Raw genomic sequence first — 13,926 nt, 5'->3', positions numbered from 1 at the left:
TTACATTGACCTGATTCAAAAACTATAAAATGAAGGCTTATGATCGCCAGTGAAATCCTGCTTCAGATATAGAACTACACATCACCATACACACATAATCAGCAAGTGAAACGATGATAAATGGAGTTCAACGTGGAGCAACGTGAGTTCATCCACGTTGAACAGAGAAAAATAGAACAGAGAATCTTCAAGAAGGTGGCAAATTAGCATCAATGATGGTGAAGAAATATTTAAAATCTTCAAATACGGAAATCGTTTAAATCTGTTGGGGAAGTGGTGACATGCTCATGCAATCCGATGGAATACTACTTTGCATCTCAATACATTGGTAAACCCAAGAGGTGGGCGTCATGCAAGTCGGTTGGATTACACCTGGACTAATGCATCCAGGCCCTGCTTTTCTGAAAGGAAATGCTGACTTTGGAGTCGGTGTAAAAGATTAAAATACAACTTTAATTGAGTTGTTTAAGATGATTCAGAATGTGAATGGGTGGGGCGTATATTACCAAAAATTGACATCTCCAAGCCAGATAATTAAGGGTGAATTGGACATAGGAGCCCAAAAGTAGAGGGCATAAGATCAAGGTGAGAGGGGAAAGATTTTAAAAGGGACCTAAGGAGCTGCTTTCTCACGCGGAGGGTAGCGTGTACAGTATATGAATGAGTTGTCAGAGGACGTGGTGGAGACTGGTACGATTACAAAAATTACAATGGGTATATGAATAAGAAGGGTTTAGAGGAATATAGGCCAAATGCTGACAAATGGGACTAGACTAATTTAGGATATATGGTCGACAATTTGGACGAAGGATCTGTCTCCATGTTGTGCAACTTTATGATTCTATGACCCTATAATTGCTGGAGATCGAAAAGAATGTGAAAACAGACTGCTTAGCAAGGAGGTGGCATTGGCTTGAAAACAGACTGTTTTGCAGCGAAATCTGGACCTTGGGTTCATGTCACATTACAGGTGATCACAGACACACACAGATATTCCTACACGCACACACTCTCACATACGCACAGACGCGCACACAGACACACACACACCCTTATAGACACACACACTCCCACACATGCACCCCCTCACAGACTTAAGACACTCTGCACTCACTACACACACACACACGTTCTCATACCCACAACTCCCACCCCAGACAGACACACACACAGACAAAGACCCACATGCACACATATATTTTGTGGGGTGAATTTGTACTTGCAGAGTTACATTGCACTTTGCTCAAAAACTGCATACATTCATGTAGAACTCTGAGCTCAAAACCTGCATGAATTTATGTAAAACTCTGTTATCTCACTTTTTAGATCAGAATCAATCTAAACATCAGGTCATAGACAGAGAACACGGGGGCTAACACCTTCAACATATTGTCTAGCTATCATCATTGTTAACAGTTAACCCGAGAATGCAACTTTAAAAAAAAGGGTTTTGTGATTTACACATGAAAGAAGTGATACTATCACTGTATTCTAACAGATGAAAGGCCTAACAGACAATCAATTCTTCAATGTATAATTTCAGTTACATCACACTGCAAATTTTTGCTATAAATTCTGTGTTACGATCGAGCTCTCCACAATCACCTGATGAAGGAGCGTCGCTCCGAAAGCTCGTGTGCTTCCAATTAAACCTGGTGTTGTGTGATTTTTAACTTTGTACACCCCAGTCCAACACCGGCATCTCCAAATCAAATCTGGACTTGCTTTTGTCCAGGCACAGAGGAGCAGAGGGCGGTACTGAGGCACAGTGGCGGCACTGCCTCACAGCACCAGCGACCCGGAATCGACTCCACCCTCGATTAGGTTAGGTGATTGGCGATGCAAATTTGCCCCTAAGTATTCAGGGTGTGCAGGTTAGCCATGTAAAAGCAGCTTTACAGGGATAGGGATAAGCTTAAATCTGGATGGGAAGCTCTTCGGAGGGTCGGTGCCGACCCAATTGGCCGAATGGTCTCTTTCTGCATAGAAAGGATTCCGTGAATGGTTGGAAAAATTACAATTTCAGTACGCAGCATCAACTCCGATGTACTACTAATCTCGGCGATTTATCATGATTCGTTCGACTTAACCATTGGGTGCAATCGGTGCCTTGGAAATTAACAGGTCAATATCAAGCTCCAAATATTAGCCATCAGCAAGGGGTCCCCAACGTGAAATTCACTTGTTTGAACATATCTGAGTAGTTTAAATGAATCACTTTATGAACCTGATAATAACGTTTAATAGGCATTCACTAATTATAGCTAATGAAAAAATAAATCTACTTAAATCGGAGCACACGCGATTTCTTGTATTTAGTTTGATCAGACCTTAAACAATCAGTTAACGCACTTTGGCCTAACGTTGCATGATAGCAGATATATGGAGAAATTGTTTCTTCTAGTGTAAGAGTTCAGTGCAAGAGGACGTAGCATTAACATTGGAGCTAAACTGCTCAGGATTGGTGTTAAGAAGCATTTCTTCTACAGAAACGCTAGTGGGGAAGTGAAATTCTCTTTTTCCAAGCAAAATCTTTTGCGGCTACTCTTCAGTGATGAGCATGAGTCTTATTGGACTCATAACGTTTACCCCGTTTCTATGTCTACAGATACTGTTAAGTTTCTCTGAGAAAAGTCAAGAGGAGGAACAAAACCTTCTAGATTAGGAATATTTGAAATATGTTATCTGTGAGTTTGGTTGGGGCAGATTCGATCAGAGCTTTCAAAAGACATTTGGACAATAATATAAAACGAGTTAATGTGGAACAATGCAGGAAAAAAATGTCTGGAGTGTGACAAGCTGAGTGACTTTTTCAGGGAGACCTAAGGATGAACAGCGAACATTTATTCTATGGAACCGTTCCATGGTAGGAATTTATTCCCATTTGGGGGTGTGCAATGACAGAAACTTCAATATAGAATCGAATTTTCAGATAGCTAATTATATTTGTTAAGCAGTAGTTTAGGTATGATGCATTAATTAGACAGGAAAACACAATTGTGGATGGTTCACTGATGCAGACTGTTGGTAGTGAATATGTTGAGCTCATTGCACATGTCAAGGCTGCTCCTTGCTCTCCAAACGATGCGTTAGGGAATTGTTCCCGAGTCCTCCGCCCCCTTTCTGATGGTTCTTGCTTCTGAACAAGATGGGTCCCAGATGAGGAATGCTCCCTGACCTTGATTATTTGTTGATGTATCATATGTCGAAGGGCTGGTTTAGGCTGGGTCAAATACCCACTTGATTCGTTTCAACTGATGAATATCGGACAGGGTGTCTCTTTGTTAGATTGCCATTCTCTTTGAGACCAAAACATCCCATTTTGCCAAGACACTGCCTGATAACAGGCTACATAGAGCGCCAGGAATTACGTCAGTTTAATGGAAGATTTCTTATGACCTTTCTTGTCATTATTTACGAAGAATCTGGAAAACTGGTAATTTAACAACACCAGTCAAATGACATCTCATGCTACGCAGAAGGTACTTAGTACAATCCAGATCTTCCCGATTTCTAACATTCTATCATTATTCCGTGCACAGGAGAATTGGGCTTCACAACCCAGTTACACCAATCAGTAACTTTGAGCATGTTTTTTTAAAAACATATTTTCCCTTTTTCAGCATTAGATTATATAGCCAGTGATCCGTGTATATATTTTGTTTGAATGGCATTCTTAATTTGCCTTGCATCTTACGAAGATTTGTATACATCACGGATTTGTCTGTTACTGCACAGCATTAACCTGTACCAGATGGTTTATATTAAATTCACACATTCTACTCTGCAAAATACATTTCTTCCCACTTCTCTTGGAACTGACTGTCCTGATCAGAAAGGAGTTAAAAATCACCCGTTTTGCTGTGGGCTTGGAGTCACATGTCGACTAGATCAGGTAAGAACAGCTGATTTCTTCCATAAAAGGAATGTGTGAACCAGATTATTTTAAAAATAGCAATCAGATTTATCTACTGAATTTAAATGCCACTAGCTGAGACGGTGGACCTTTGAACCCTCGTCCCAGACATTAGCCTGGGTTTCTGGATTGCTAGCCTATGGTATTACACCCTCCAGGTGCAAAAATGCATAGGCTACAAACATTTTGTAACATTTTTTTCCTCCATCTACAATTAACGGGTTCGAATCTCAACACGGCAGATGGTGAAATTTGAAATCAGTAAAGACGTCTGGAATTACGAATCTAATGATGACCATGGATCCATTGTTGATTGTCGGGAAAAGCCATCGGGTTCACTAATGTCTTAGTGAAGGAAACTGCAAACCTTACCTGGTCTGGTCTACATGTGACTCCAGGCCTACAACAATGCGGTGGAATGCCCTCTGGGCAATTAGGGATGGGCAATAAATGCTGACTGAATGATGACGCCCTCATTCCGTGACTGAACTTTAAAAAAAAACTGGCCGAAGGAAAAGACTGCAATGCTCATTTATCACTATCTGTTCTGGGGACAACGAAAAATGTGAGGGGGACCCGCAGCTAAAACATAAAGAAATTACAGTCTGATGTAGATTATGTTCTTGTGAGAAAAATACTGTCAACTTGTATGTGTCCTCACGTAAACCCCGTTTAAGGCATTATCGCAGAAATGATATTTTCCAAATTAAAGTATTTGATTGCTGATATCGTCGTAATTCCAACAATAGAAAACCCGTCTACGCTGTCCCCCGCAGCATGGCAGCCGCTTAAACTGTCTCGAAGTAAGCTTGGTTCAAAGTACACTACGAAAGAAAAGTATACTTGGATTTTTTTTAAAAGGGAAATTTAATTTGTTCCCGACATAGGGACTAAGATCTAAATATTCACAGGTGGCTCGGGAAACGGTCGAAAAAAGTAAAAAAAAACACACAACACCAGGTCATAGAGCACAGGTTTATTTACACGCGCGCACATATACGTTTATGGGGTGAATTTGTTTTTGCAGAATTGCATTTTATTTGCTCAAAAACTGCACGATTCCATGTAAAACTGTAAAACGATGCAGAGGGTTTGTCAGTCTGACATAACATTGGGACACAAACAGACTTCACAACTATTGTGAGAAAAGCTGAGCTATCTTGCGAATGTAATTTAAAAGAATCTGAGATTTACATATCAAAGAACAGAGTCCAGCATCACCATTTTGAAAGATGAAAGATTTAATCTAAAATTGTTTAATGTATCACATCTCCGTGACACTGGACTCCTTTGGCTAGCAATTCTGTGATCATGATCTTATCCTCCACAACCACCTGATGAAGGAGCAGCGCTCCGAAAGCTGGTGCTTCTAAATAAACCTGTTGGACTATAACTTGGTATGATTTTAACTTTGTCCACCCAGTCCAACATTGGCACCTCCAAGTCGTGAAAAAAACGTGCTATTTCAATGTTACTCAACACTTATTGTTCGTGCAACTTAAGGAAACATGTAGAGATGCGGACATAATTAGCTCTGCTACATTCTGCTACTTTAATTATTCTGTCACTGATAAATATAACTGTTAGAAGGAGAAAATTCGAGTTTGCAATTGACATTAATAGCAACTGACTCATTGTTCAAGGCTCCAAGTCACTGTGAATTCCCTGGCTTAAATAAGACGGTACATTTTACATGTTATAATGATGGAGCTAATTAAGCGGGGTTAGTTGGTTTCAAACTCGCAGAACTGTGATAATTTTGCTTATTTAAACATTTTGCACTTACACTTGAATATATAAATGGAGACAAGAGGTGTATCATTTGGCTGCTATTTAAGGAAGTCCGTTGATAAGGCGGGATATCAACCGTTTATCAATCACTCAGCTCGGCCATATAATGTCAGTTTTTCAGCAGTTTTCGTCAGAAATCACCGATGTATGAGCGGAAACGGTTTAAACTGTGCGTATAATTTCATTAAAACCGCCTGGAAGGCACTTCAATACATTAAGTACTTATGATTAGTTAATTACTAGTTAAGCAACATACACCAGTTTTCGGTGAGATTAAACGAAAGCACTGGTATATGTAAAAAAATAACTGCTTTTCGTCTATCGAAATAAAATCCCGCACTAAAGAAAGTGCATTTGCGTCTCTCTCTCTCTCAATGACGATGTGCATATTGTTACACTAGTCAGTGACTCAATTGGCCACATCTCAATTCTGAATTAGATTCATGTGGTTACTGTACCAGACCCGCTGACGTACGGTTTCCCCCCGATTTATGCGGGGTTTCAACAGCGATTATGTCCGTATTTGTTACAGATCCCGCAAGAAGTGGTGCATTCGGGTGTGTTTTCGCAGTGCGCGTGATGCTGGCAGCTCGAACCATGGACAATGGAGGTGGAGGCTGCAACCTTCTTTCCAGCACGTGGCCAAACCCTGACCATCTGCTGATTGCCGGGTTGTATCCTTAGTATTCCAATCCCAGATTGGGATTGAACCATTGAACTTTAGGCTCAGAGGCAGGGACACTATTCTTTAGCAGCAAAATCCAGTTCCCCTAACGGACACATTTAAAGTAAACAGGACAAGCTCTCAGATTCAAGTACTTTAATTTGCCAAAGCTAACGTCCCGGACGGGGGATTCCGTTTCCAGAGTAATGGGTTTAACTAATGCAATGAATTCAGGACCGAAAAGGTTAGTCATCCAGCTATACTAATCTCAACACACGGTTTCATACTTACCTTGAAAATCAATTTATGTATAATTATTAATAGAGTTATTTTAAACAATCTGAGTTTAAAAGTAATTTCTTTGCGCAGAAAGTAATCAGCAGAGGACTGATGACCATGGGGATAATGGAGGATCCTAAACTTGCTTTTCGATAGTTACTAGTTCAGCCGACACTGTAGGATGTAGCTCACAACCCACACAGTCAGATATAGTTTACAACAACACTATAGGATGTAGATCACAACCCATGCCATAGGATGTAGCTCATAACTCACACTGTAGATTATAGTTTAACCACACTATAGCACGTAGCACAAGTCACACTATGGGAGATAGCTCACAACCCATAATATAAGATGCAGTTCATAACCCACACAACAGGATACAGTTCACTTTAATTGTAGGATCTACACAACTACGCTATAGGATGTTTCTTAGCTCACTCGGTAGGATTGACCTCAAACCAGACGTTTATAGCCGCAGTATTTAATTGTGATGCCTATGATGCTGGCAGGGCCAAAGCTTGAATCACTTGAACGAGTGTTACTGGTGACCAAAGGAGATAGTGGTGCAATTTGGAGCTAGAGTTGATTGTAGTAGTATTAGCGATGTTGATGAAACCGTCAACTTGTCTGCTCTTTTAGCAGTACAAGCTCATAAAATAACAGATTCATTGAAATGAATGCTATAATTTACCATTTCAAAGTATCCATCGGAAGCTACACGTGGGGGTAATCTGTGGCTATTACTGCTTTCCCTGGGTAATATGAGAACGTTCACCAACTTGATCCCTCTATCATCATGATTTGGCCAAGATTTTAGAAAACTATTGAATCCCGACAAATGATGTCAGCTGGTAGATGGTAGATACGGAGGAATAGGAATGAATTTAAAATATTGAGGGGATGTTAAATGTTTCTTTTGGATTTTAGTTACTGAGTGATAGGGAGGTTGGCTGAACCCCAGTGTCGGGTTCAGTCAAAAGCAGATTTCTATCATCACTTGGGAGGTCTTGCTCAGAACTTTTATCGATTTTAGTCATTTTGTATAGAATAATATGTTTGTTCTCTAACCTGTCAACAATCTGGCAGTTAAAATACTGGGGCAAACTCTCGTCATGGAAGGAAGGAGATCCGTTCCTCTTTCGTAATTCTGAAGAGAGATAGATTGTAGCCCCTTGACTGGTGAAATAACGAAAGGTCTCCATTAGAGCCGGGTAGGTAACCGAACTGTATACAATATCTGAACCCAAGACGAAATCATAGTCAGCAGGAAAGTTCGTGTGGTCTTCACCCCATGTCAACGGACGGATTTGCAAGCGATGTCTGCAGGCACTGGGAACATTTACTTGGACATTTGTTTCGATTTGCTTCAGGACTTCCGGTTTATCCGTTATGGTTACATCGCCACCTAACGAGGGGAGAAGAGCCACATTAGTTTTACTTTGCCCTCGTGAACTGATTGGACACTGTGATCACATAATCAAAAAGAAACAACGCGCGGGGAGAACTCTGGCGAGGCATTAACCCACACAGTACTGGACCGTGCTAGGTTTAAAGCATTCCTTTAAAAAAAAGAGGTCGAAGCTTTTTCTCTATGCATCAGGATTAAGATGCAAGAAAACCACCCTTGGAAAGAAAATGACAATTTATACAGCAGTGTACTGAATTTCTGTCAGGAGGGGTCACTGAATAGCAATGTTTGTGCACTTTCATGGTGCAGCAGCTCAGAAGCTCCATCCGGAGTATCATCTGGACCGACAAAACTTAAAACTTACTTAATTTTCAATGAACATCTTGGGCAAATTGATGCACTGATTGACATTGTGAAAACGTTCAATACAACTCAGTCTTTGCATTATTCTGTGTCAAAAAGCAGTTTTCACACACCCATCGAAACACACACACATACACACACACAGGTTGATTCCCTGGATTCAAGTTTTAGAGCGTCCTCGACCTACCCAGTTATTCTTAACAATCCTACAACAGCTCGTTCCACAATTTTCATTCTCGCGCGTTAACCTTCCGCGCGCTGCTGTGTATTATCCCCACATCCTTCTCTTACAATGCCGCATGGAATTCTACATCGTTCAGCCCTGTTATGTTCTGTCACCCTCACCTCCTGTCTATCACACTAGCGGCCGTGTCTTTAACCTATTGGACCTCAGCTTTGTCTTCCTTCTATACCTCTGCATCTTCCCTCCTTCTCTCTGCCGTCGAGGTGTTCCTTTTCGTCACATATCCTTGTACTCCTGCTGGAACTGTACTATTGCTCGGTCTGATCGTCCGGGGTTTGATATCTTAAATGCCTAATATGTTTACATTTATGCTTTCATTTTGCAAAGTGAGCATTGACGTCAAAAATCCCAAAACACAATTATTCTTCTCTTTACTTAATTTTGCTTTCTATCGTGCCATTTACACGCTCAACAGTTATTGTTACTAAGTCATATTGCTGTAATTGTAATAGCCGCGAAATGACACAGAACAAAGTAATGCGTTGTTTATTTAAGCCGGCAAAGGTAGCATTTCCTGCACACCCCCAGCTCCTCTTGAAAAGGTAGTGGTCAGCTGTCTTCTTGAACTGTTGCAGTTTATTTGATGTACATGCAACCCAAGGCGGTTGGAAAGAGAGTTTCTGGATTTTGACTCACTGACAGTGAAGGAACAATGGCATTCTTTCAACTCAGGATGCGCTATGTGGGAAACTTAGAGGTGGTGGTGTTCCCACACGTTTCTTCGTCTTTCTAGGTATTAGAGGCCATACGATTGGAAGGTGCTGTGTAATAGGGTTTAGGCGAGTTGGCAATGCATCTGGAGATATGCATTGCTGCCACTGTACTTGAGTGATGGACGGAGTGGGTATCTAAGCTGGTGGATGTCGAATTCCTCGCGTATTGTTGGAGCTAGACTCAGCCAGATAAGCGGGGAATATGCTCTCATACTCCTGACTCATGCCTTCTAGGGGTTCGACAGGTTTGGAGAGTAAGTAGGAGCTTGACCTCCTGCAGAATTCCAAATTTCTGTCTTGGACGTTTTGTCACAGCATTCAAATGCTGGTCCCGTTCAGCTACTGGTCAGCGGTAAATCCAGGATGTTCATAGTGAGACATTCAGCGACAGCAATGCAATCGATTACCAAGGGGAGGTTGTCTCTTGTTAGAGATGGTCATTAGTCCAAACCTGAATCTTTTTGAAGTCTTGCTTTATGGGGACACGGCCTGCTCCATTTAATAATGCTGTTTCAATTTGTTCAGGGACTCTGTTTAACCTCTGATTAGAAGATGAAACGATTGTTGTCTGGATTTGGCGAAAATTCAAATGTGTTAAAAGCAGTCTGCTTGGAGGGTCAGGTGTTATGACAGTTCATAGCCTCATTTCTTCCCAACCATGTCCAATGCAGTAAGTCTGGATTAACTAGCCAGACAATACGCCTTTGTTTCGATAATATTGATTGAGGGAATGAATTCTAGTCAGAGCTCGATTTTTTTTTCTCTAGAATATTCTTCGCCTAACTAATTGAATCAGTTAACAATAACGAGTCTCTGGTGCGGACCTGATTTACATTCTTGTTGACCATGATACGAAAAATGAAAGGTTATACCAAGAAAACAAATGCTTCGAATGCAAACTAGTCCAACATAAGGAAGGTCCAAGCTGCCGCCGGCAAGTTAGGCAGTGTTCGGGATCTCCGGAGCCCACCCACTCCATAAGAAGATGAAGTCTTATTCGAGTAATTTCTTTTTATCCTTATTATAACTCAAAATGATGCCGTATTGCGGTGACAAAACACATTCCATTGTATCTTCAAGATACATGTGACAATAATTCATTCATTCATTCATTCAAGCTTGTCTGGAGCCCTAACAACCCCCGATCTGGAGATCCCCAGGGCCTTTATCGCCCATATTCCTGTTTGGCGTCAACAAAGTGACAGGATTCCCTGCTACCCTCCACTCACCCAGTAGCGTCGCTAAAATCCCGACGATTCCGGTGCCCGATCCCAATTCAATCACTTTCTTCCCGCTGAAGTTGATGTTTTTCTTTTCAAAATACCGGCAAAGGGCCAGCCCCTGTCAAAGAGATTAGAATGAAGTTATTTAAAACGTTTGGACCTGACACTGCATACCAAAGAGCCGGGGAGCTCTACTCTCAGATAATTGCTTGCAAAGTGTAAGGAAGGCTCCTGGGACGATTGTCAGCCGGACATTACCGCCCAACTAGGAAGGCCTCAGCTCAGCACTCGAGGCCCAATCTCAGACCCCGTGCTCCTGGCGGAATCTCCCTGCGTGGTGTGCGCTCTGTGGACAAACAGGTTCCCGCCTCCTGACGGTCTTACTAGACCAATGAAAGTGGGAATACGGCGAGGAACGGAATGAGGAGTGCCTGGATAGGGAGCCAATGACCATAGGCCTCAGTCTGAAAGCGAAATCGATTGAAAAAGAAACGAGACTGAAGTCAGTAGCTGAAATAGCAAGGAAACAAAATGAGGCGTAAGTTATTGGGGAGAATCGTATCATCACGATGTTTCCTATCTCCAGCCCACCAACTCTATCACCGGCCTTCTTTCTGGTTCGATTCTCCACCTTACTCCTTTTCCTTGCTGGAAACCTGGCACCTCTCTCACTCCTAACAGCTCCACCCCACTTTCTTTGATGAAAATTCATTGACCCTCTTCTCCCACCATAGATGCTATCTAACCTGATGATTACTGCGCACAACTCTGGTCGCCCTCCTATAGGAAGGATGCTCATAAACGTGGTAGGGTGCAGAAAAGATTTTTTTTAGATTAGATTCCCTACAGTGTGGAAACAGATCCTTCGGCCCAACAAGTCAATACCGACCCTCTGAAGAGCAACCCACCCAGACCCATTCCCCTACATTCACCCCTGACTAATGCACCTAACATTATGGGCAATTTAGCATGGCCAATTCACCTAACCTGCACATCTTTTGACTGTGGGAGGAAACCGGAGCACTCGGAGGAAGCCCACGCAGACACGGGGAGAATGTGCAAACTCCACACTGACAGTTGCCCGAGGCGGGAATTGAACCCGGGTCCCTGGCGCTGTGTGGCAGCAGTGCTAACCACTGAGCGACTGTGCCGCCCCACTTACAAGGACAATGCCGGAACTCGAGGTTTTGTGTTAAAGGGAGAGGCTGGATTGGCTGGGGCATTTTCCCCTGGAGCATGGGAGACTGAGGGGTGACTTTATAAAGTTTTCTAAAATCATGAGGCGCATTGATAGTGTGAATAGCCAAGTCCCTTTTCCTAGGGTCGGGGGGTCCAAAACTAGAGGGCATAAGTTTAAAGCGAGAGGTGAGATCTGAAAAGGACTTGCGTGTGTGGAAGGATCTACCTGAGTAAAATGGTGTAAGGATACAATTACAACATTTAAAATGCACCTGGATGGGTACATAAATGGAAGGATTTGGGCCAAATACAGGCAAATAAAACTAGGTCAGGTTGAGATGTCTGGTGGGCGTGAATGGGTTGGACAGAAGGGTGTGTTTCCATGTTGTATAACTCTATGACCTGCAGGTCCTCTCTGAATGGAAGCTGAATTGAAACTGCACAATCTGGGACAAAGAAGGAGCCGAGCTTGCCGCGCCGCCCAACGCTTAAGGATTGGGAGTCCTACCAAGTGCCTCATCCAACTCACTAATGGGAGCAAGCGGCATCTCTGGCTCAAACTGCAGCACACACTCTTATTTGGAGAAGGTGAGCACTGCAAAGGCTGGAGATCAGAGTCGGGAGTGTAGAGCTGGAAAAGCATGGCAGGTCAGGCAGCATCCGAGGAGCAGGAGAATCGATGTTTCGGGCATAAGCGTAACGTCAATTCTCCTGCTCCTCGGATGCTGCCTGACATGCTGTGCTTTTCCAGCACCACACACTCTCGCCACACACCGTTATTACCGAGTTTGGGGGAGAATTGTAAAACAAAACACCGGGTTTCAAAGAGATGTCATTCTAACACATTCGCCTAATGCTTCGACACTGTGAGAACAGCACTATCTCCACCCATCCCTCCCTCCATCCCCCTCTCCCCCTTGCTATGGTGAACCCCTGAGCCAGCAGTTGGTAAAACAGCATTCCGGGCGAAGGCGCAGGCAGCATGGATCAGTAAGTCCAAGAGGAGAGGGCTACGGCAAGAAAGTCATATCGAGCACTCCGCATGCAACGGGTCAGATGGCCTCGTTAGTTTCACCACTTTTCTAACTCGCGTGGAAGCCACCCGGGTGGAAGAAAGCGCGTGGAAGCGAAATTGCTCGTATTCAAACGCGTATGCTCGAAATATATCCCAAGCAGACCCTCCAGGGTCTGGGGACTGTCGGGAGATGTTTACTCTCTGAAGGGAGGGAGGAGGATTATTAGAAATCTGAGAACAAAGACAGAGTGGGGACGTTACTTTTGATTTCATGTGAGATGCAAGGCGCTGCCGCTCTTCCGAGCGGCCGATGCTGCAAACTTACAGCGTCCCAGACATACGCCGACACGCCCAGATTAACGCCCAGAATTTGGGCGATCTTCAGATTATACCCGCAGAACTCAAAGTTATTATGTGTGATGTAGCAGCTCGGAGAGTAACTCTCGTCGTATGGAGCGTCGTTTCTGGAAGGTTCGGAGGACTGCATCGTCGTAGTTGTCATCCTGTCCAATGTTTGTCGTGGGGCCGGGCCGCCCGAAAGTAGTGTCCACTTGCATTGGGAAAGCGCCCAGCGTGCCCTCCGGACGTCCCAGAGCTCCCCACAGCCAATCACACGTGCTGCCTATTGTTGTGCAATAAACAAGGCCGTCATTGCCGCAGCCCGCCAGGTAGTAGCAACAGTGATGAGGCGAAGGATCTCATATAGACGGGGCAGCCAGGCGGCCCGCCAAGCTCCTGTTCCACCGCTAGCTGTTCCTTTACGATTGCTCGAGAACACCCTATGTGATCCGCCAGCCACAAAGCACGCCCCCTTTAAGCGCGCAGAGGTCGGACCGCGCCGTCACTGTCTTTACTAATCGGTAGAGACGGTACGGAATTGAACATTATATGGATCGCTTTAATGATGCTCATAAAATAATCCTTTCAGATCTGGTTCCAAAGACTCGGAATGAGTTCCACATTCATTGGACGAAATCATTTACTAGGGATATGTACTAAGAAATAGCAAGAGTCGTTATTTTGACCAGCTCCTGTGTGCCCAGTATTATGCTCCACAACGCATCCTGATGCCATTTCAAGATTTTGTTCATGTATTACTCTATTACATTTTGTGAGCCAATCAAT

At 43.3% G+C, this 13,926-nt stretch overlaps 1 protein-coding gene across 1 annotated transcript; it reads right to left on the bottom strand.

Moving 5' to 3' along the window:
- Window positions 1-7,579: 7,579 nt before the first annotated feature.
- On the bottom strand, window positions 7,580-13,288 carry LOC140476005 (EEF1A lysine methyltransferase 3-like). Its single transcript, XM_072567908.1, has 3 exons — window positions 13,127-13,288; window positions 10,614-10,725; window positions 7,580-8,061 (listed from the first exon to the last, which is right to left on the bottom strand). The coding sequence occupies exons 1-3, from the start codon at window positions 13,286-13,288 to the stop codon at window positions 7,580-7,582; spliced, it is 756 nt and encodes a 251-aa protein (XP_072424009.1).
- Window positions 13,289-13,926: the final 638 nt, after the last annotated feature.

The sequence above is a fragment of the Chiloscyllium punctatum genome, chromosome 4, assembly GCF_047496795.1.
Source record: "Chiloscyllium punctatum isolate Juve2018m chromosome 4, sChiPun1.3, whole genome shotgun sequence".
Lineage (NCBI taxonomy): Eukaryota > Metazoa > Chordata > Chondrichthyes > Orectolobiformes > Hemiscylliidae > Chiloscyllium > Chiloscyllium punctatum.
The sequence above is the reverse complement of the archived record's forward strand: the minus strand, read 5'-3'. Positions and strand labels throughout refer to the sequence as shown.

Coding starts and splice junctions, on each gene's coding strand:
- LOC140476005 (XM_072567908.1), bottom strand. CDS start 13,288: ATGCAGTCCTCCGAACCTTCCAGAAACGACGCTCCATACGACGAGAGT. Junction 10,726..13,126: donor CGGCGTATGTCTGGGACGCT/GTAAGTTTGCAG, acceptor TCTCTTTGACAG/GGGCTGGCCCTTTGCCGGTA. Junction 8,062..10,613: donor GATTTTAGCGACGCTACTGG/GTGAGTGGAGGG, acceptor TCCCCTCGTTAG/GTGGCGATGTAACCATAACG.